Source organism: Pelophylax lessonae, assembly GCF_965119305.1.
Source record: "Pelophylax lessonae genome assembly, chromosome: 2".
Taxonomy (NCBI): Eukaryota; Metazoa; Chordata; class Amphibia; order Anura; family Ranidae; genus Pelophylax; species Pelophylax lessonae.
Window position 1 is genome coordinate 567,289,678 of NC_138769.1, and position 23,768 is coordinate 567,313,445.

General features: G+C 42.0%; 1 protein-coding gene across 1 annotated transcript in view; it reads right to left on the bottom strand.

The window, feature by feature from the left end:
• Positions 1 to 23,768, bottom strand: part of PRIM1 (DNA primase subunit 1) — a 34,726-nt gene that overhangs the window by 10,262 nt on the left and 696 nt on the right. Inside the window, exons 2-9 of the mRNA XM_082246818.1 lie at positions 20,109 to 20,266; positions 16,587 to 16,693; positions 13,886 to 13,959; positions 13,186 to 13,322; positions 11,966 to 12,024; positions 2,421 to 2,533; positions 2,226 to 2,311; positions 1,310 to 1,439 (exon numbers count right to left, since the gene is read on the bottom strand). Coding sequence (XP_082102944.1) covers positions 1,310 to 1,439; positions 2,226 to 2,311; positions 2,421 to 2,533; positions 11,966 to 12,024; positions 13,186 to 13,322; positions 13,886 to 13,959; positions 16,587 to 16,693; positions 20,109 to 20,266 — 864 coding nt within the window. The remainder of the gene's footprint in view (positions 1 to 1,309; positions 1,440 to 2,225; positions 2,312 to 2,420; positions 2,534 to 11,965; positions 12,025 to 13,185; positions 13,323 to 13,885; positions 13,960 to 16,586; positions 16,694 to 20,108; positions 20,267 to 23,768) is intronic.

Consider the following 23,768-nt stretch of genomic DNA (forward strand, 5'->3'; position numbering starts at 1 on the left):
ACAGAGGAATGGCATGCATGGGCGTCAGCCATGAAGGAAGCTTCTCCTAAAGCCCATGCACAAAAAAAGCCCACCTAGAATTTGCCAGGGCCCATGCTGAAAAAAATGACGACTACTGGGACTCTGTACTCTGGAGTGATGGGACCAAGATAGAGGTTTTTGGAACAGATGGTTTCAAAACTGTATGGCCTCGCAAAAGTGAGCACTACAAAGAAAAGTGCATGGTGCCTACAGAGAAACATGGTGGTGGCAGTATCCTTCTGTGGGGCTGCATGAGTGCTGCTGGTGTCGGGGAGCTGCATTTCACTGATGATATCATGAATTCACAGATGTACTGCTCTATATTGAAAGAGAAGATGCTACCATTACTCCGCACCCTTGGTCGTCATGCACTTTTCCAACATGACAATGACCCAAAACACACATCTAAGGCCACTGCGGCATTTCTGAAGAACAGGGTGAAAGTGATTCAGTGACCAAGTAGGTCTCCTGATCTAAACCCAATCGAGCACCTAAAGAGACAAGTTGAGCATCAGTCTCCATCCAGTCTCTTGGAGAGGTCGTTCTTGAAGAATGGAAAGAGACGTATATTGCAATAGATTGTTAACATGTTCATTCCGTGCCTAGAAGACTTGGTGCGGTCCTTACAAATCATGGAGGTCATACAAAACTTTAGATGTAGTAGTTTTTGTTGTGGGGTGTATTCATTTTTGCATCAATTTAAGTAAAACTGAAAATTTGAAATCCAAGCTATATTAACCATATGGCACTTTTCCACTGCAAGTACCGGCTCGGCTCTACTCGGCCCTGCTTGCTTTTCCACTGCTGGAATGTTGGAACGGTTCGGTTTGGTATGGTTTGCTTTTCCACTAAAGTAGTACTAAAGTTAAGTGGGTGGGATAACAACGATTCTCTGACCAATCAGTGGCTAGTAGTGACTGCATGCAAAGGATTGTGGGATATGGTACCTCTTGGAACCACAATCGAGGTGGTACTGTTTAGAGAGCCGTACCGTTCGGTTCCTTGCAGTGGAAAAGCGCCGCCGTACCGTTCCTACACCGTACCATGCGGTACCAGCAGTGGAAAAGCACAAAAGCGAGCCGAACCGTTCGGTTCCATGCAGTGGAAAAGCGCCATTATTTTCATGTATATGAGCTAAACAAATGTTCTATAAAACTCAGTTTTGTCAAAAGTTTTGGAAATTTTTTGTTGTGTTTGAGATATTGAATAAAATCTTACTTTTCAAAAAGGGACTTATGATCAGCACTGTATCAGAGAGAAGCATATCATATGCGCCATGTTCAATTACCTGTTTTAGGATGAACACTGAAAGGGCTCTTTAATAAGTGATTAACACCTTTGCTGACATTCACATCCAATCGAGGATAGCAGTATTGTAACATAACTTCCTTAGACGCATATATACCTTTTTTAAGATCCTGTAAAAGCAAAATGCAAATGTTTCAGTATATGCAGGTACACATTGGGAACTTAACAGCCCAAAAGGACCCTTATACCAACTTACTTTGTAAATACCCCATTTATTTCAGCATCTAAGCCTTAACCTACTGCCCTGCTTCCTGTTAACTGGGAAATGTAAAAATGTTAAGTTGTCATTGCTCAGGTGTCCCCTCTAAAAGATTTTCTCCCACCTCATGTTCTATGACAACTGTCAAAAGATTTTCAGTTTTCTTTGTCTAAAGCCCCCGTACACATGGGCCGCATGTTGAGTGGGATTGGCTGGTTCATCAGAAACCGGCCAATATTCAGCCTGTGTGTACTGCAGCTGGGCCGGCTTCTGTCAAAAGGGGCATGACCGAAAGTTCTGCCGACCGCCTCCCGGTCAGCGCTCTCAGCCAATGGCTAAGAGCACTGACCGGAATGTTCTGGAGGGGGGAGCCCCATGTCAGAACACAACAGAACATCCAGGGAGATCCGGGGAGATTGGATCGTTAGTAGTAGTAAGTCCCCGACCTGAGCTGCCAGCTGAACTAAAAAAAAAAAAAAAAAAAAAACCCACTGGGTTGGGTGAAAAAGAAAAATTGCAGTGTGTACTAGGCTTAAGGCATTAAATGAATTGAAAACCCCCCAAAAAGGAATACAAGATAGAGAATCTACAAAGAATACGCTTTATGTGCCCCATTGTTCTAAAAGGGACTGACAGCAAGACTGAATAAAAGGGTTAAATTGAAAAACAAGTGCATTTTCCTGTATTTGTTACACACCGTTGAGTTTAAACTTTTCTTTAGTTTCTCCCATCGCTCAACTGAAGTGCGTGCTTTCTGGAAATCTTTTTGCAAAGCCTCTCGAACTGGTGATCTCATTGGTTAAGGATTTAAACAGTTTTTTTTTTTCACACCCACACAAATTGTACAATAAATGGAATGGTCAAAAAAAAAAAAAAAAAAAAAAAAAAAGGATATCTTCTGGAACAAGTGCCAACACCTTATCCCAGTTCTGCTTATTCTCCAGAATGTCTTGCCCCACCAAAGCATATTGTTCAAAATATTTCTCCACCACCATGATGGATTTCCTAAAAGACAGAACAATTATTTCATAAAGTGAAACATTGTGTTCAGTTACTAGTGACTCTCTGCATGGTACCATTAAAATAGCTCCCGCTAACAAAAATCTAACCGTTTTCATGAGGTTTTCAATAATGGTTTAAAGCACTAGGTTAAAGCATGGGTTCTTGCCCACCCATTTGAAAATGTATGAAAAGCTGAAATGCAAGTAAAAAAAGTTTGGCTTTAGATCTACATATACTTTAAAGCAGACCTGAACAAAGTGAAGATCTGCTATTTTTTTATATTAGACATAGAAACATAACCGTGTAAGCACATTGTCTTAATTCTGAGAACTAATAGAGCACTTCCTAACATGCCTCTGTACTTAGACACACTCCTGTTCTGTAGCCTAAAAGTGGTATACCTGCAGTGTAAGATCATCTAAGGCACTGATGCCTCTGGTTTTATTAGTCTCATCTTGCACATGGGGCTCTGGCATTTGGCTGCCGGCAGAGGGCACAGGTGCACCTTGCTGGCCCGCTACTGGCAGCCTGTTTAATGTAGAGGAAGTCTGCATTTTAGGCACTTGTCCTGGGGCGCATACTGCCCTAAAAAAACGTACCTACTGCTAAATTCACCATCCATTAATAGGAATAAAGATTATCTGCATGGAACTTTTTAAGTAGAAACATAGAAAAGTGAAGGCAGGAAAAAAAAAAAAAGGACCAAATGGTCCATCGGGTCTGCCCCATTCCCCCCCAGTTTATACATGCTTTTGTATTCTTTAACTTTTTTGTCTGAGTATAGATCTGGGTTTTTCCCAAGCATGTTTGAATCCACATACTGTGGACTGACTCACTACCTCTACTGGAAGTCTATTCCAAGAGTCAACTCCCCTTTCAGTAAAATAATACTCTCTCAGATTAGTTGTGAACTTTCGTCCTGCTAGTTTTAGGTCATCTTCCAGTGTTTTTGATCTGTGGTTCATATTTAAATATACTACCCCTCTTGAACCTTATTTATCCTCCCCAGGTGTATTTAAAAGGTTTCAATCATCTCTACCCTTTCCCTTCTTTCCCCCAGACTGTACATATTAAGTTCCTGAAGTCTCCTGGCTTTATCTCTCAGATCTTTCTCCAATTTTGTTAGCCATCTCTGGATTGGTTCTATTTTACCTTTTATAAGGGAGGACTCCAGAACTGAATACAGTACAGTATTCTAAATGAGGTCTCACTAAAGATCTATAGAATGGAAATTAGGATTTAATTCTCCCTGCTGGTGACCCCTCTAGTGGTGTATCGTAGAACTCTATTCACTTTTCACACTGCCAGGCCACACCGTTTACTTTGCAATCTTCTAAAAAAAAAAAAAATACTCCAAAATCTTTTTCTCCACCATTGTACTCTATTAAGGAGAATCTTTCCCCTAGATTCATTATTTACATTTATAAACACTGAACAGCCGTTTCTACTGCACTGACCAATCTTCCAGCAATGTCAAATCATGTTACAGATTCCTCCAGGGATATCAACCCTATTTCACACTTGTGTCTTCAGCAAAAAGACATACCTTGCCCACCAAACCTTGTGTTTAAAAATAAAACAAAGAACTCTGCCTCAACTAGCCACATGCCTGCTGAGCTCTGCAGCCTCATGATGATCCTATGGAGGTCTATATGGGTCTATGAAAAGCCTTGATCCACTTTTATCTAGTGAGTGCATTTTTATTATCTTTTATCCTTGTTTTTAATAAATCACTACACTTAGATGGAGGCGCCCTTTTGTGTTAGTTTTTTTTATGTGCATTAGGATCGAAAGACCTAATCTGATAGCTATATCCACTTTATTAGGTATTCCCTACCACTCTCCTGGCCCTCTTATGTGCCCTGTTAAATGACGGTTGGGTTCCAGTCAGCGCAATAGCTTATTAATTTCCTTTGGCATCAAAACTTTAGTTATATCACTTACATGTAGATAAACACATTCAATACCATGCACTTTTACCCCCTTCCTGCCCTGGCCAATTTTCAGCTTTTAGCGCTGTCACACTTTGAATGACAATTGCGCGGTCATGCAACATGGTACCCAAATTACATTTTTATTGTTTTGTTCACACCGCTAGAGCTTTCTTTTGATAGTATTTAATCACCACTGGGTTTTTTACTTTTTGCTAACAAAGAAAAGACTGAATATTGTGAAGAAAAAAAAAAAAAAAGGGGGGGGGTTTCATTATAGAATTTGGCAAATAATCGTTCATAAATTTATGTCAAAGTGTATTCTGCTACATTTCTTTGGTAAAAATAACCCAAAATAGTGTATATTGTTTAGTTTGCGATAGTCCACAGTTTTAACACTTTTCAAAAATTGGATTTTTGTCTTACCTGTAAAATCCTTTCATTGCCAGACGCAGTCTCTAATCTTGATATCAGTAGGGTTATACTGCCCCCTACAGGAGTAGGACTCTAGGCAGAAAAAAGTTCTGGCTACGGTTATGGGCAGTCCCAGGGGTATTATACTCTCTGTCCCTTCTATAGGATGTCAGTTTTGTATCAAAGCAGTGTCAGAGAAAACAACCACCCAACTCAAATAGAGGGGCGGGTACCGCGTCCATCAATGAACTCGGAGAAAAGGATTTTACGGTAAGACAAAAATCCAAATTTTCTCCATCGTTCATTGACGGATGTAGTCTTCTGCTATTATAACAGTAGGGACGTCCCAAAGCAGTGCCATAAGATGAGGAGTGGGAACAGCAGAAAAATAATTCCCCAAGGCTAAACCATAGCCAAACCAGACAACATAGGACTCATCAGAACAAGATGAGACACACCTGGAAAAACCTTAAACACCCTCAAGGGAGACAATAACACCCTTAAAACCTGGAAAACTTTGCGGCCAAAAGAGGCATCTGCAGATGCCAGCACATCCACCTTGTAAAACTTTGTGAAAGTGTGAACAGACGACCAGGTAGCAGATTTGCAAACCTGAAGGACAGATGCCTGATGGCAAAAAGCCCAAGAAGCACTAAGCGCCCGAATAGATTGCGCCTTAGCAGGGAAAGGTGGAACCTGACCGTTAATTGAATAAGCCTGCACAACTGTGTCTAATCCATCTGCAAATAGTCACAGCAGACGCAGGCAGCCCTTTTCTTGTGCCATCCACGAGTACAAAGAGCGAATCTGACTTTCGAAAAGACTCAAGTAGTCGCCAAGTACACCCTGAATGCCTGAACCACATCCAAAATATGTAATGCAATTTCCTTAGGATGTTTAGGCTTCGGACACAGAGGGTAACATGATGTCTTCATTTAAGTGAAAACTGGAAACCACTTTCGGAAGGAAGGATGGATCCGGACGAAGTACCACTTTATCCCAGCGAACCACCAGATAGGGAGAGAACAGGACAACGGGACAACGTCGCCAGTTCCGACACCCTGCACGCAGAAGTAATAGCCACCAAGAAGGTCACCTTCTGGGATAAGGTAAGCAGAGGAATCTCCCGAATACTTTCAAAAGGAGGTTTCTGGAGAACCAACAGCACTAAAATTAAGGCCCCAAGGTGGCAACGGAGGTTGCACCGGAGGTGCCGAGTGTGGCACCCCCTGGATCAACTCTCTGTTGAAGGAAAGCCAAGATCCGAGCCACCGAGTAAGAGCGTGGGGGAACCAGAAGAGACTCACACCACGCAATATACGACTTCCATGTATGATGATAGAGCTTTCTAGAAGTCCTTGCTTTAAGCAGACAAACCCGTCCTTCAGCACCGGGCTTTCACTAAGCAGGATGGAAGATTGGCCCTTGAGAAAGTAGATCCTCCCTGAGAGGAAGTCTCCAAGGAGCAACCAGCCTGACCAGGTTGGTCAGACTATTCCCCATGATCCAAGGTCTGTCGAATGAGAAAATCCGCCTGCCAATTTTCCACTCCTGGAAAACGAACAGCGGAGAGAGATGGAACAAAGCGTTCCACCCATCGGGGACGCCGGCCACTTCCAAGGCAACAAGGACACTTTTGGTGCCCTCTTTGTGATTGACATAAGCCACGGCCATGGCATAGTCCGACTGAATACGCACTGAACTACCCCGAAGATACTCGGTCCAGTGGACTAGGCAAATCCTGATCGCTCTCAGCTCCAGTACATTTAAATCGGTAACCTTGAATTTTCCAAGGACCAGATTCCTTGAGCAGAAAACCTGCCAAGAACCCCTTCCCCATCTGGACAGACTGGCATCCGTGGTGACAATTGTCCAGTATATAGGAAGGAAGGATTTCCCTTGTTTGAGTATCGGGGACTGAAGCCACCAGATCAGGGACTCCCTAGTCATCTGGATCTGATTTCCAGGGAATTTGGATTTTTGTTCCATTTGAGAAGGATTTCCTTCTGGAGGATTCTCGTATGGAATTGAGCGAAGGGGACCGCCTTGAAGGACGACACCATCAGTCCCAGAACTCTCATACAGGTCCGAAGGAATGACCATTTGCTGGACAGCAACAGCTGAATCACAGTCTGTAGTTTTTCCAGAGGAAAAAACACCCTGGCTGCGGACGAGTCCAAAGTCAGGCCCAGATAGTCCAGTCTCATGGAAGGGACCAGGGACGACTTCTGAAGGTTCAGAATCCACCCCAACTCCTTCTGAGTTCTCATGATGATCTCCAAATTTGTCACCAGCACCGTGGGAGACCTTGCATGGAGAAGCAGATCGTCCAGGTAATGCAGGACTGATATCCCCCGCTGTCTTAACAGTGCCAACAACTTTAATGATCCTCTCCTGCGGCAAAGCGCAGAAACCGTTGAGGTCCTGCACATATTCAAATGTGAAGGTAGGTATCTTTGATGCCTATGGAGGCCAGGAAATCCCCCTGAAGTAGGGAAGCCACCACCGCGCGAATGGATTCCATCTTGAATTTTTGAACTTGCGCAAAGCAATTCAGTGCCTTCAGTTCCAGGATTGGGCGCACCTTGCCTTCCTTCCTGGGGAGTGTAAACAGGTTTGAATAACAGCCCTGAAAACGTTCTGCACATGGAATCGGAACTATTACTCCCTGTTGAACCAGGTCTTGTACCGCCCCAAAGAGAGCCTGTAAGCTATCCGGGGACAGTCTCACATTGTACCCAGACCGTATGACCCTGTGAACCCATTTGTCGGGTAGAGACATCCCTCCACCCCAGATACGGCGTGCTACAGCGCCCCCAAGAGGTCAGGCAGAGAGCACTGGAGACCCCCCAGCAGAGAGAGAGAGACCCCCCCCCCCCCAGACTCACCACACTTCACCAAAGATGCACCAGGAGGCCCAGAACGGCTGAACGTGTCTGCCACGATCTCGATCCACAGAGAAAGATCTCCGAGTATCAGCACTAAGGTATAGGGAGGGACTCCACCACCAGAAAAAAACGCCTCTAGGAACTCCCAGAACATGGCCGCCAGTGATTCTCAATAGAAAACCACTGCAAAATGGCCACCGGGTTTACCAATATGGCCTCCGAATCTTGCAGGGCACATGGGCTACAAGAAAATGGTGGCCTGCGGAGCTACTGAGGGCCCTTGAGGGGAACCCCCAGCCTCCTGGATCGACAGAAAAGGGGGCCCTGTGAGTGACAGGTAAACCGCCCCGCACGATCGTTCATCGCCGGCACAGCCCCCCCTGCCCCCACTGTCAGCATAAAGCTCGGTCCCAGCCCCCAGGAGTAGTTACGGGACATAGGTAGGTGAGGGGGTGCGTGACATGACAGAGGGGAACCCGTGGTTGCGAGTGGCCGTCCCAGGTCCCAGTTTAACTCGCGGGGCCAGTCCCTGTCCAGTGGAACTATGTCATGGCCAACCTAGCGCGGAGCTGGGGTCTGCGCGCACTCGCTGGCCGGCTGGGGTGACCACTGGATCTATATATCCAGCTTGTCGCCCAGATCTGGCTTAGTTGCTCTCAGATCTCACAGGAAAAAAAATCCGGTGAAAAAGCTATCTACAAACTGCAAAAAAAAAAAACAAAAAAAAAAACAAAAAAAAAAACTTGCCAGGACCAGTAAGGAACTAGGTTCCTTACTCCGGACTATGCAGATTAAAACTGACATCCTATAGCAGGGAGAGAGAAAATACCCCCTGGGACTGCTCATAGGTGTAGCCAGAACTTTTTTCTTCTACCTAGTGTCCTACTCCTGTAGGGGGCAGTATAACCCTACTCATATGATCAGAGACTGCGTCCATCAATTAACGATAGAGAAACCTTGTTTAATAATGAAAAGCTAAAAAAATGGTGCAAATACATTTTTACAGAATAAAGGTCTACAAAAGGTAAGACAACATAGCAGCAAAACAAAAGGGTTAAAAAAAAAAAAAATACTTATCAAGACCGGTTTCATGTTCAATCAAGGAGTAGGATGGTACACCTTCTGTCTTTTGATCGTACATGAGAGATGTCAACTGCAGGAGCAGCCCCTAGTTTGTCAGTGAAAGGGGTGTTGGCAGGAATGACCTGACCAATTCATCAGCTGAGGATTAACCATGGGATGCCAGTGTGTTTATGATCATGCTACAGATCCAGTTTTATTTAGGTATTAGGATCTCTGAATACCTACAAGTTACAGTCCACTAACTTGCAAATTATTGTCCAGCGTGCAATTACCTTTTCAATAGAGATTAATATGATTGTGAATGTTCAGTTTGCCTAGGAGAGGAATTGTGTGCCGTTGGCTTTCTGTACCCTCCAATATAGGGGTGTTTGGGCTCAAAATGCTGCAAACTAACTGTATAGGTAAATACATCCTTTTGGCTGAACTGTTTATCTCATGAATTATGAAATACACTGAATTTCTTGATTCTACCGGGGAGAAGAGACAGCAATGCATATTGCTAATGACTGCAGCTGAAGTATTTATAATGCGGGGTGGCAGGATCTCTGGTTGCTTTCCTGATAGCCCAAGCTTGCAAGTTTGATTGTTTTACAAGGGCACCTAGACTGAATTGGGTATTGGTTAACAGGTTTGAGAGGGCCTCCTGTGTCCTCTCAATAGACTGATAAGAATGTCTGTTACAAATTATTTGCTTCCTTTATCTGCCAAGTAATGTTATAGCAAAATGTTTAATGGCTAAGCCTAAGTTTTGTTTTTTGTCCAGACCCTATGGAAATGCACTTCTGGAATTATAGCTATGTTGTGGAATTGGGGCTGCTCGAACAGAAAACGTTTGCCTGCTTGAGTTGCTCAGTCCACATCATCACGATAAAAATACTTTTTTTTTTAGTTTCTGCCTGGAATTACCTGGATGTGTACAAGCTGGTCCTGATGTCCATGTCGATTCTCATTTGAGGAAAAAAGCATGTTTGATCCTATTTTTAACTAGAAGGTTAATCATTGCTCAGAAAGAGCAGCTATTCTGTAAAAGTTAAATGGGATAAACCCACAGCAATAAAAGTGTGCGAGGATTGGTGGATTATTAACACACATTTTCGGATGGGGAAACAAAAAATAAATAAACAAAAACACAGGCGTAGTGGACTAATAATGAATACTTGCACTTATAAACTGTGTTTGTTTACACATAAGTGAATTGTATTTGTTTACATATTTTAACATTAGCACAGCACTTGCTCTAAGGAAATTAATCACCATAAAACTTTTTTCAACAAGTAGGTTCTTGCTTTCAGTTAGCATTTGCACTTTACAAGTGGAAAAACTGGTCACTTTATTCTTATTTTGATTGTCACATAGATTGGGAAGGATTAGGGCACTTTAATCACCATGCTAATCAAAAATACTATAACACTTCCTGCTCTATATATTTATATAGTGAGCTGGCTAGTGTAGAAAGGCTACAGTGAGGCAATCAGCACAGATGTTTGATGGTTTCTGGTTTCAGGTTTTAACTAGAAAATGTTGCCTCTGGGGGCATGGTCTCTATGGTCTAGATTTCAATTAACTCAAAAAAGGATCAACATTGTTTAAATAGTTACCAAGATGCCACTACTTATCCTTCAATACACAATAATAATAATTCAAAAACTGACAGAAATTATCTGAGTCAGTCACCAAGAGGGCTATGCCCACTGAAAATGAAAAGAAAAAAAAAAAAAAAAAAAAAAAAAAAGAGGAGGGGGGGGGGGGAATAAGACATGTTTATTAAATACAATAAAAACCAAAAAGTGCAGCGCTGAAATCAGTATACAATTATATAGCTGAAAAGCTCATATAAAGAAAACAAAAAAGGAGAGGGGATAATGTCCAAATGAATAGTCCCAATATTAAGTGCAGAGATGTGAATCCACGTGCAAAATAACTTTCTTCCAGTGACACCAGGGAAAAGTGTAGGAAGGGGACACCCTTGTGCTCAGGTATAACAAGCAGCTTACCGAAATTCCGTGGCTGCTCAATTTAATGAGACAGCCTCTCCCAGCTAGTAGTAAACCAGTAGGTCAACCGATATCAAGCTCAGGTGCTTCGAAAGACTCCAAAAGCCGAAAGCCGTTTCCGGTGTGTTGTTAAACCGATCACATTAATATGTGGCACACTTGGAACTTCTCATATACTCCATTGAACGTAAAGCCATAATTTAAAAGACAAAAACAGGCATGTAGTATGTGCCGGTCATGGATCTAACCGCGGCGTCCCGCAAGTCTCCAGATCAGCATATGGATAAACGGCCGGCTTCGTTGGGGGGCGTGTGGACGTTTATGTCTGGGATCGCCAACGTTTCGTCATAAGAAAGACTTCTTCTGGGCGCCCAGAAGAAGTCTTTCTTATGACGAAACGTTGGCGATCCCAGACATAAACGTCCACACGCCCCCCAACGAAGCCGGCCGTTTATCCATATGCTGATCTGGAGACTTGCGGGACGCCGCGGTTAGATCCATGACCGGCACATACTACATGCCTGTTTTTGTCTTTTAAATTATGGCTTTACGTTCAATGGAGTATATGAGAAGTTCCAAGTGTGCCACATATTAATGTGATCGGTTTAACAACACACCGGAAACGGCTTTCGGCTTTTGGAGTCTTTCGAAGCACCTGAGCTTGATATCGGTTGACCTACTGGTTTACTACTAGCTGGGAGAGGCTGTCTCATTAAATTGAGCAGCCACGGAATTTCGGTAAGCTGCTTGTTATACCTGAGCACAAGGGTGTCCCCTTCCTACACTTTTCCCTGGTGTCACTGGAAGAAAGTTATTTTGCACGTGGATTCACATCTCTGCACTTAATATTGGGACTATTCATTTGGACATTATCCCCTCTCCTTTTTTGTTTTCTTTATATGAGCTTTTCAGCTATATAATTGTATACTGATTTCAGCGCTGCACTTTTTGGTTTTTATTGTATTTTTTGAATCACTGTTAGTTGATTTTGTGCCAGCTGCTCACTATTGTTCTTAATCATTTGGTTTTCTGTCACATCTAGCGCGGAAATTTTTCTTCTATTTATATTACATGTTTATTAAATAGAACAGTAAATCAAATGGCAGCATCAATAGCTAAACATACCTTATAAATGGGTGAATGGGATCGGAGAGCTGAACTTTCTTTATGGTCTCTTCCCCTCCCTAGAGAAAGAACAGTCACAAGCAGCTCAAATTAGCAGAAGCACATATGAAATGTTCAAACAGCACTTGGTCTTGGTTTGACCGATGCACCTAAATGCACCTCCTAATGCTGGCTTTAACTCCACCACATTTTAAAGGGCCAACGTAGGGACATTCCTGTGGAGGGAGGCACAGCCAGCACAGAGCCCCCTCCCTGCTCTCAGCCGAGTATTTTACCATTAAATAAATGTTGTAAAATCCTCTATATCTCAGTTTGTCCCAGCACTGTCAAACATACAAAGTACATTCGAATGATGTACAAATTTGCATCAATGTGTATTTCCTTGTAAAAGCCTTGTTTGCATAGTGTGTAATTACAACCCCAATTGCAAAAATGATGGAAAGCTGCGTAAAATCTACATAAAAAAATCAGAATGCAATGATTTGCAAATCTCAAACCCATATTATGTTGCTATTTTTGTAAGGGGACTTTGGGTGTTCTGAAAAGTCGCCTATAAATAAAATGTATTATTTTAGTCACAATAGAAAATAGAAAACATATCAAATGTTTAAACTGAGCAAATGTACCAGTTTAAGAAAAAAAAATAAGGTCATTTTGCAACTGATGGCAGCGATGCATCTCAAAAAAGTTGGGACAGGGACATGTTTACCACTGTGTAACATCCCCTATTCTTTTGATAACTCTGTAAAAGGTTTGGGAACTAAGACCACTATTTAATGGAGTTTTGGGAGAGAAATGTTGTCCCATTTTTGCCCCATATAGGATTCTAACTACTCAACAGTCCTGGGTCTTTTTTGTATTTTTCATTTCAAGATGCACCAATTTTATAAAATTGGTGAAAGGTCCGAAGTGCAGGCAGGCCAGTTAAGCACTCAGACTCTTCTACTAAGAAGCCATGCTGTTGTCATAGATGTAGAATGCAGTTTAGCATGGTCCTGTTGAAATATGCAAGGTCTTCTCTGGAAAAAAAAAAAAATCTATCTTCCATAGAAAGGCATAAAGCATTGATCAAACTGTTGGCACCAATAAAAATCCTGTATAATAGTATTTTTCCCCCTAATCTAGCTGTCAATTAATATCTTTGGCCATCTTGTGCTAATGAGAAAAATTAATTTTGCATTGCTAACAGTCACAGATAGCCACAAAAGAAAATACTCTACCTTCACCAAACTTAAATACTCTGCTACAGCAGATCTTTCAGCTTGGGAGAGCTTCCTGGCAGATTCATCACACACCCAGCAATGCACCCCCCTCCTGCCTGAATAAACCCACAATCGATGCTGGAACCCAAAGTCCTCTAAAAAAGAAAAAAATGAATAATTAGTTTGCAAATAATGCAATACATTTTTAAAGCTGCACAACTTCATCAAAGTGATCCCTCTCTAGCCTGCAGATTATCAACTTCTTGCTGCCTAAATAGCATACACCTAAGAGCAGTGCCAGCATAAGGCAAACAGCAGATCAAGATCCAGCAATGCATGTCCAGAATGGGAGACAAAGCTTAATACATACATACACATATATATATATATATATATATATATATATACATATATACACACACACACACACACACACACACACACACATATACATACATACATACACACACACACACACACCTGATAATGAGGACTTTTTTTAATGGTTGCCAGTTCCTAGCTATGTTTGTTATGCTGTGGTCTTTGTTTATATAAAAAGTGCTTATAAAAGGCTTGCTGAAATCCACATACAGTATGCTTCTTTCTAGCACATATTTTATAGTGTGATAAAAGAAGCATTGTGAAAAATACAGTAACTCTCAAAGAATTTTTACAGATTATAGTAAAAGTAGTAATACCTCTTGCAGCAAACACTTACCTGCTAGAGCTCTATCGAGTATCCGCATGGCAATGGTCATTAAAATCCAGCACTTATTGCATATATCTGCAGAACTGGAACATTACGAAGCAGGTTATTGCATACAACTAATCGTTAAAGCAAAAATCTATTTAAATAGTTGTTGCGATAAACATCCAACAATTAGCCAGTGGAAAATGTATTCATCATGATGAGGGGTAAAATCCTGTACAAGCAGCTCTTACATAAATTTAAAAACATAAATGTGGAGTAAAATATTGTTAAAGCAGTGTTTTGCTGGAATGGAGGTTCAGACTGGTTGAATCTGATACCTGGGGCAAATGCTTCCTAGGTCCCCAAGTATTATCAGTTGAAATCTGCTACCCTCACCTATGGAAACTAAAAGGCTGGAAAGCATTCAAACCATGCAGTTGTTAAAACCAGTAAAGCTTCTTGAAAAATTTAAATCCACAACCAAAATACATTCCCAACAACTAGGGTTACATAAACTGCACAAGTTTAGTTCAGTTAGAGAATTTTGTTAAGTGCCAAAAAATTAGACCTGCAAGATACAAAAGTGCGTTGGTCCATCTAGAACAATGTGGATTCTTAAACACAAACATGCTTTACAAACATGGTAAGCAGTTATGCAATACTATGACTCACCCCATGAGATTTAGAGGTAAACCGCTCTTAAGGTCTCATGCAACTTGGATGTTTTAAATGTTGCTCCTAGGGGCATCTGGCTATTTTTTGTGCCTTTAAACACCACTACATTATTGTACAGGATTTATATACTGCCAACAGTTTATGCAGCACTTTACAATGTAGAGGGGGGACAGTACAATTAAAATACAGTGCAATACAGAAGGCATAGGAGGGACCTGCGCATGGAACTTGCAATTTAAAGGGGGGGGGGGGGGGATTACAAAAGAGAATAGCTGCGGGGATGATCTGATGGAGGTGACTCAGTACAGTTCTTAGGTGGAGGCAAGGTAGGCTTCAGTAAATAGGTGAATTTTCAGGGATCGCCTAGAGGCGGACAGGGTAGGGGTTGACCGGACAAACCGGAGCAGGGAGTTCCAGTGGTCGGGAGAGGCTCTGGAGATGTCCTAGAGGTCAGCGGGGGGGGGGGGGGGGGGGGGAGGGCACAAGGGAGCCAGAAAGTAGGAGGTCTTGGGCGATATCTGCCGATGAAATTGGTAATGTAGCTGGGGGGTGATGTTGTGAATGGCACTGCATGTTGTAGTTAGTATTTTGACTTTTATACGATGGGGTAGGGGAAGCCATTACAGGATTGGCAGAGAGGAGCAGCAGTCACGGATCGGTTAGTAAGGTGTATTCGTGTTGCTGCAGCATTCATAATAGACTGAAGGGGGGCTAGCCTATGTAAAAAAGGTAGGTCAGTGAGCAGTAGTCAAGACGGGAAATAACTAGGGATGCACCGATCCGACTTTTTTGGATCCGATACAGATATCTGGCGTTGTGAAATCGCCGATACCGATCCGGAGCTACACACCAAGCGGCTGCAGTACAGAGCAAAGCCGCTGCTTCACAGGCGGAGTGCATCTGATATCACTCCGCCTGTGAGCCGGACCTATACAGGAAGTAGCGGCTCCCATCCCATACTACTACTGCACCTAGTAAGGGATGGCTGAGCCGTTACTCAGCAAAAAACGTATCGGCCCGTGGATTGGTCAATGTTACAGATCCCCCGATCCATCAAAAATGGCCATATCGGATCGGTGCATCCCTAGAAATAACCAAGTGAAAAAGTTGTTTTGTGGCGTTATTTAAGAAGGGACAGATTGTGGAAATGTTGCAGAGGTTAAGGCGGCAAGATGTAGCCAGTGATTGGATGTGGGCGCTGTAGGAGAGGTAAAAGTGTAGGGTTACACCGAGCACCTTGCCACGTGTGGAGTGACCAATGGTTGTGCCTTTGATCTCAATAGCAAAGTCATAGGGAGGGGATTGGGGAGCAGGAAATATTATAAACTCACATTTAGAAAGTTGGAGTTTGAGGAAGTGGTGCGACATTTATACGAATATGTTGTTCAGTAAGTGTGTGATACAGGAGGCGATTGAGGGGGTGAGTTGAGGAGTGGAGAGATCGATCTGGGTGTCCTCAGCTCAGATGGTGGTATTGGAAGCCATGTGAGGCTATCAATTGGCCCAGGGAAGCTGTAAAGCGAGAATAGGAGGGGCCCAAAGTCGGGCTTTGGGGTACCCAAAAGAAAGGAAGAGTTGGAGGAGAGGATGGTGTTGCATTGGACACCGAGTGCGCTAATATAGGTCGGAGGAGAACCAGGAAAGAGCAGAATCACAGGGGCCAAGGGACTAAAGTTTGTTGAGGTGGAGTGGGTGGTCAACTGTGTCGAAGGCAGCAGAAAGATCCAAGAGTACGGAGTACTGACCATTGGTTTTAGCAGTTAGGTCGTTGGTGATTTTAAGTAGGCCAGTTTGTTATGCTGTATATTAGCCTGTGTGTTAATGCACACATAGGTGTTTAGAGGCAGGAAAAAAAAAAAAAAAAAAATATATATTAAACACACCCTTTTGCCAGGGCATCCAGGAGCAGTTTTGACTCGCATAAACGCTAGGAGCATCTAGCACTTGAGTGTTCATTAATTTCAATTGCTAGTAAATTATTCAATTGCACTTAGGGCAGTATAACACAGTTGGTACTACAGGTTTAAAAAAAATTAGAGAATATAGCATTTACCTGCAGCATCTCCGAACATCATCATAATCAGTCATATCAATATCAAACACCAACTCCTTCTCTTGTGCTTGAAATGTGCCCGATTTTACAGAATTGTGCAAGCTGGGCTGTGGAGAGAAATTCATGAACATATTTCAATACATTCTAACTGGCCAAGATACTCCGATTACGTGTGTGTGGGTGTCAAAAGTATTTTTTTAACTTGCCTTTATTCAAAGGATTAGAGCATATCACGCATACAATATAAAAAGGAAATATAGCACCAATATAAATCAGGGTGGATAAAAATCAATGATTATATATATATATAAAAAAAAAAAAAAAGGCGGATTTTTTAAATTTAAATTGGATTTTTTTATTTTTATCACACATTTTAATAAAATGCTTTGAGTAAAAAAAAAAAAAACAAATATCTATTGAAAGATAATAATGCATCTTAAATAGAAAACAAATTTAGTTTAGTTTATTCAGCATAAAATGGAGCTTAGTTATGTAGCACGAGGCTGTATATTCTGCAATATTTACATTTTTGGTAAACTCATTCAATGAATCCAAGCTCTGCCAGCTCTGATAAAATGCACTGCATTGATGCATTCACACAATTTCAGTGTTACCGTGAGATAAAACAAAGTTCAGTAATATTCCATTATTTTGCAAATCTATGTACTCTACAAACTGTATGATTGAACCGGTTCTGATATCACTGTTTTACTAACCAGACAGCTTAATATTCTAAAAAGGAAACCTTCATATTGTTTGCAAATATTAAAGATTCTAACTACCAGCAAGAATAAGCCCCAACATTTAAAGAGCACCTGTCCACTCACCTGCTACCATCACGTCCCTCACTTTGTTGTCACTGCCGCATCACCAGCCGTCCCATTAAAATGAATGGGACTGTCAGTGAGTCAATAGCGGGTCAAAATGGCTCATGGTAGTACCTTGTCTAGTAGGACGGCCTACCACCCTTCCTAAACATCTGTACAATGCAATGACCCTTCCACCCGGCCTGTTTACTCTTGAAGCAATCTATTTAGAACGAGTTGTGGAGGAGCCACTCCAGGAGTTTCTAACCATTCGTGCCAAATATTCGTAAATTTTGCCAGCATTTCCATGCTGATAAGTATTTTTCAATCGGACAAGTATGTTATTGACCGGTTGAATCCATTGATAACACGTGGGGTCTTGGGGAGAGAGGGTCAAAATCTTGCTACCATTTTTTTGACTAGACAATACACAATTGGAAGAAGAATTTCAAATCCAACCCGTTACATAATTGTGCAAGATATTTGACGCAAGCAGCCACCTATACCAAGCTATAAGGTAATTTACCTAGTTCACTGTAAGATCCATTATCCCACATCGGAGTGTTTGCAAGAAAACCCACTATACCCATTCTATGCTTTGATTCTGTCCAGAGTTTTAGGAGTAGTTGCACTGTGGGATAGTCTGATGGTGTCTCCGAAGACCCATATCCAGTTGGGATATAGCCGAGTACACCATGGAATGAATCAATAAGGTCCTAGAAGGGTCAGTCCCAACTAGTAAATCCCAGCCTGCCATATGTTGTAGCTGGGCAGCTAGAAAGTATGTAAAAGAGTGAGGAACTGCCATGCCACCTTAAACCTTAGGGTTAGCAGGGTAGTTAATTTAATTTGTGCCACTCCATTTTTACCACATTATGGCACGGTACTGAGAGTCTATGCAGTCAAGCCAATACTGAGGTATCCATACTGAGGCATTATGAAGGACAAATAGTGGAGGAGCCCACACCATTTGGATAAGGTTAGCTCTGTTACCGATAGGGCAGCTTGCACCAACTGGCACATTTACGTTTGAATTTCAGCAATAGAGGTTTAAGATTTAAGGATATGTAGTCCCCAACATCTCCTGTCACTACTATTCCAAGGTATTTAAAAAACTGGACTACTTCCACCTGAGATGCCTCCTCTGGGAGGGCTGATAGCAGTGGATCTAACAATAAAAGTGACGACTTATGCCAATTGCTGGCAAACCCTGAGAATCGCCCAAAATGTTCTTTAAGCTGCATGACAGTTTTCAAAGACCCCACTTAGTCTCCTAGATATATTAAAAGTGTCGTCTGCGTAAAAGGGAAAGTTTATCTTCCCTTTACGGAACCAAACTATATCCGTAGAAGCCCTCTCCGGCTGCCAATGGATCCAGTGCTAGGGCAAAAAGTAGGGGTAAGAGGGGATACCCCTGTCTAGTTCCCCTGTAAAGCGGGAAGGCCTCAGAGAGGGCACCATTGATTAAATTCTTGCTGTAGGAGCTGAATAAAGTAATTTAACACAGGAAATAAAGGAGCTTCCCAGCTGGAATTTCCACAGAACCGCCCAAAAGGTATTTCCACTCAATGCTATCAAAAGCTATGGCAGCGTCGAGGGATAACACTGCTCTATTTCCAAGGTTATCTACTGGGAGTTGAACATTCAGAGACAACCATTTTATTATATTCAGTGCCATGGACCTAGCTGGTATGAAACCGGATAGGTCTAGGTGAATCAACCCGGAGACCACATTCGCCAGTATCATAGCGAGCACCCTAGCCAATAAATTTAATCTGTATTTAGCAACGATATGGGTCTATATGAATCTGGTAGCGTAACATCCTTGCCAGGTTTGGGGGGTACTACTATAACCGCTTCATTCATAGAAGGAGGTAAATATTTAACACGCACTGCAGCATTAATAGTCAATAAGATAGGCAAAAAGGTAGTCGCTATATCGTTTATATATTTCTGCTGGTAGGCTGCAAGTACCTGGGGACTTACTATTGGCCATTGCAGCCAGCGCCTCAGTAAGCTCCTCTATTGCAATGGGGGCATTTAACATCTTACGGTCACTATTAGCTTGGGTAGTGGACAATGGTGCAGAAATGCCACCAACGCCTCCTCCGAGGGGGGGCAGTCGGGCTTAGAGTAAGCATCCTTGAAATAGTCATGGAAAATCTGGGGTATCTGATCCAGGTCCTGCACCAGATCCCCCATGGGGTGTTGAAAAGACTTTATATGAGATACCCCTTGCTGCGAGTGGGAGATCACAGCAAGTGCGCTGTATTTGCTGAGACCCCGGAGATGGGCTTTAAGAGCATCCACCACTCCATGTGCAGCTCTATCTTTTTTTTATATTGCATAAAGAGTTGTATCACTTTGGGAATAGGGTCAACGGCACTTAGATTTTATGATTGGAGTCTGATGTGCAAGAGTGTTTTTGGCATGTGTATGTTAGAAAGCAAAAAAAGTAAAGAGATACCAGGCCTTACAACAAATATTTTGGAAAATTATAGATAGAATTCTGTTAGGTTCGTACATCTAGCTAACAAACAGTTATAACAATTAAATTTCATGCAATTAGGCAAAAAGATGCAATATTGAAAAATGGTCCAAAAACGCAATGTGTAAAAGACAAATTTTCAGTTATGTAAAGATAATAAACAGAACACATTCTTTATAACTGTTAGTAAAAAAAATAAATAAATAAATAAATAAATAAAGTGGCCACCTTGTGGGAGTATACGGCTCCAATATCTATTTTGTATGGATTCATCTTCTGCATTTCTTTCTCTAGCTCACTCTGGTTGTTGAAGGACTGATATCGTACATATATGTCATCTTTCAGGGTGAAACTGAATTCCCGGTGCTGAAAGTAGTTTTTCACAACTGGAAGAACACCCAGAAAAAGTTCAAATTATCCAGTGTCTCGAAAGAGAAAAAAAAAAAAAAAAGAAAGAAAATTAGAAACTTTCAGTTTGTTTGTTTTTCCCTGCTATTCTTTTTGACCCTCTGCCTCCAAATATACCATAAGGCCCTTTTCACATCAGTCTTTCAGGCGGACCCGATTGGACCTGGCATTGTCCTCTATGGAGCGGTGGATGTCAGTGGACACTCGTTTACTGACACCCGCCGCCATCCGATCCTGTTGGCCAAAATAAGAACAGATGGTGGTCCTATTCTTCATCGGATGTAAACGGTCAGGCGGTCTGTTTTCATCCAATTGCCCCATAAAAGAAAGTGGGATTGGGCTTAGTGGAGCAGACACGGACCTGTCATCCGCCTGCTCAGCGGAGATCAGCAGAGAGATCCCCCGCTGAGCAAGCAGATTCCGCTTAGCAGAGGTGTCCGTGTGAAAGGGGCCTAAATCTAAAGGACATTTTTGGGTCAATGTATCACTTTACGAAGTATAGGATAGGTAGGACCAGCGCAAATCTTAATAGAAGAGATCTTCTCAGATAAAGGTCTCAGAACCTCTGGCAGATTACAACCTCTCAAGCACACTGAAAAACAGATTTTTTTTTACTGCTATCTTAAGGTCTTGTTAGGGCCCATTGTGTTAAGCCAGCCCATTTTTTCACATTACTTTTGTTTAATGTTAATAAAGCAGCATAAAAAGAATTGTGCACTGCACTTTTGCATTGCATTGTACTGTTGGGTGTACCATACACAATGAATCGCACTGCAGCACACCTCATATACACATAGCTCTGGAAATGCATGTAAGGAAAATGTGAATGAGCACTTAAAATTTATCTTTACTAAAGTTGGCCATACACTAGAATTTTGTTCAAAATGTTTTGTTTTAGGAACATTTTTTGTCAATGGGTCAAATCGACGTTCATTTTATTTGAAAATTTGAAGGAGCAAAATGTAAATTTTTAATGAACCAATGAATTTCTAACGGTATAAGTGTTTTTTGTTCAGGAAAGTCCATTCATTCCAAAAGGCAAACAAAATTATGAAGTGCTTCCAAATGAGATTTGTCCAGTCGATGATTGTACAAAGAATTTTCGTATGAATGTTTGTTGGAAAATCTACTTTCTGAACAGCAGCACAAACTTTCTTAGTAAGGTTGAATAAAGACACCAGTACATCCATTCTAAGGGGATTGCTAGAACCCTTTGTTAGTTTTTTTATTGCCGTCTGTGTTGCTGTTGATAACTCGACTAGATTGGAAATTAGAAAAAAAATGTGCTACGGCCCTTTAGTAGAAGTGTATCTGCACTTAGTTTTCCTTTAGTCCCCCCTGCAAAGTCCTACATATACCTGTTGATCCTGCCCACATAATTAAAATTTTATGTGATGGTATAGAAATGATACGTTACTGCTCCTAAATTCAGAGCAGTGTTGCCATTCTCATCAGGCTGCGCCTGCATGCACCACAGAGAGAATGGTCACCTGTGATTAACCACTTAGTCCCCGGAGGATTTGGCTGCTGAAAGACCAGGGGGTATTTTGCGATTCGGCACTGCGTGACTTTAACGGACAATTGCGCGGTCGTGCGACGCTGTACCTAAACAAATTTGACGTCCTTTTTTTCCCACAAACAGAGCTTTCTTTTGGTGGCATTTGATCACCTGTGCGATTTTTTGATCATGCGCTATAAACAAAAAAAATAGCGTAAATTTTGCAAAAATAACAATATTTTTCACATTTTTTTTTATGTGAAATTCCCCCCCAAAAAAATGTAAAAATCTAAATTTTTTAACATTTTCAGCCAATTTGTTTAATCCTACATATGTTGGTAAAAAAAATTGCAAAAAGCGTATTTTGATTGGTTTGCGCAAAAATTATCGCGTTTACTAACAAAGGGAAAGATTTTTGTCATTTTTGTTTTTTTTTTTACCGCGTAATGGCGGCGATCTGCGATTTTTTTTGCGGTACTGCGACATTGGGGCGGACAGATCGGACCCTTGACTGACATTTTTGACACTTTTGGGGTTACCAGTGACATTTCTACAGTAATCAGTGCTATACATATGCACTGTTACTGTAAAATTACATGGCAGTTAAGGGGTTAACTTTATTTGAGAGGGAGGGGCTGTGTGTGTCCCTAGGGGCGTGATTCTAACTGTGATTGGCTGTGGCTTGAGCTGTAGGAACAATGATCAACGGTCCTACATAGTAGAACCGTATGATCATTGTTTCTACACAGGGGAGAATGACAGGCGGCTTGTTTACACTAGCCGCCTGCCTTTCTCCATCTCCCCCGACGATCGCTGAGTGACCGGCGGACATTGGGTCCGCCGGTCACAAGCGCGGGGGGGGGGGGGTCTGTGAACGCGCTCACTCCCCAGAGCCTCACAGGCTAGTGACGTACCGATACGTCACTCTGCCTGTGAGGGGCTGACCGCCACAGTATATATAAACTTGCGGCGGTCGGCAAGTGGTTAACAAGCCTGTAGATTTTCAATCAGCACCTGCCTACACCTAATACGAACCTCTGCTTTCTGGATGGACGGCACTGCCTCAGCTGATTAAACTTCTTCTGTAAGCTGCAGTGTTTGAGAGGGAGCGTGTGAGAGGAGGATTTGGCTCAGTCAGAGAAGGTAAAGGAAGTTTTTGTACACCATAGTACCTGGATTTGGTACTTTAACGAATCGCAATGCACAGATGATTCAGCACACGTGGGTATTTTGGTGTGCTGAAATATAAGACTGTGCTGTCTGAATGGTCTCGCAGCTTTCTGGGACATGTGACATGGTTGATCAGCCATGCGAGTTGCTAAATGTTGTAGCTTCATTAAATGTCCCCATACTGCTACACTTAGAGGCGCCTCTCTTCTCTTCTATACTCTGTAGCTCCTGCTGGATTTTGCTTCCAATCCCCTTGTGGATGGACATTTTATGATGACACAACCTATGACATTGCTATAACCTTTGTATATAGACTATAAACTGAAAGACTTATGAATAAATAGTTGTGGAACGGATCATCTGAGTTTCCATTATTTCTTATGGGAAAATTTGCTTTGAGTGCTTTGGATTACAAGCATGTTTCCGGAACGAATTATGCTCGCAATCCAAGGTTTTACTGTATGATGTTTGGGGGTTCTAAGTAGTTTTCTAGGAAAAAATACTGGTTTTAACTTGTAAACAAAAAAAGTGTCCGAAATAGGGCTGGGGCTTAGGTAGTTAAATATATATATATTCAAAGAGTGAACCTGTAACGCGCCCACATATGTAAACGTCATTCAAACCACATGCAAAGTATTGCCGTGAACGTTTGAGTGAGAGAGCAATAATTCTAGCCCAAGACCTTCTCTATAACTCTAAACATTTTTAAAGTGTCGCTTATGGAGATTTATAAGTACTGAATGACGCCATTCCACGAAATTGCGCAATCCTAAAGCGTTACATATTAAATATCTATTAACTTGGCGTAACAT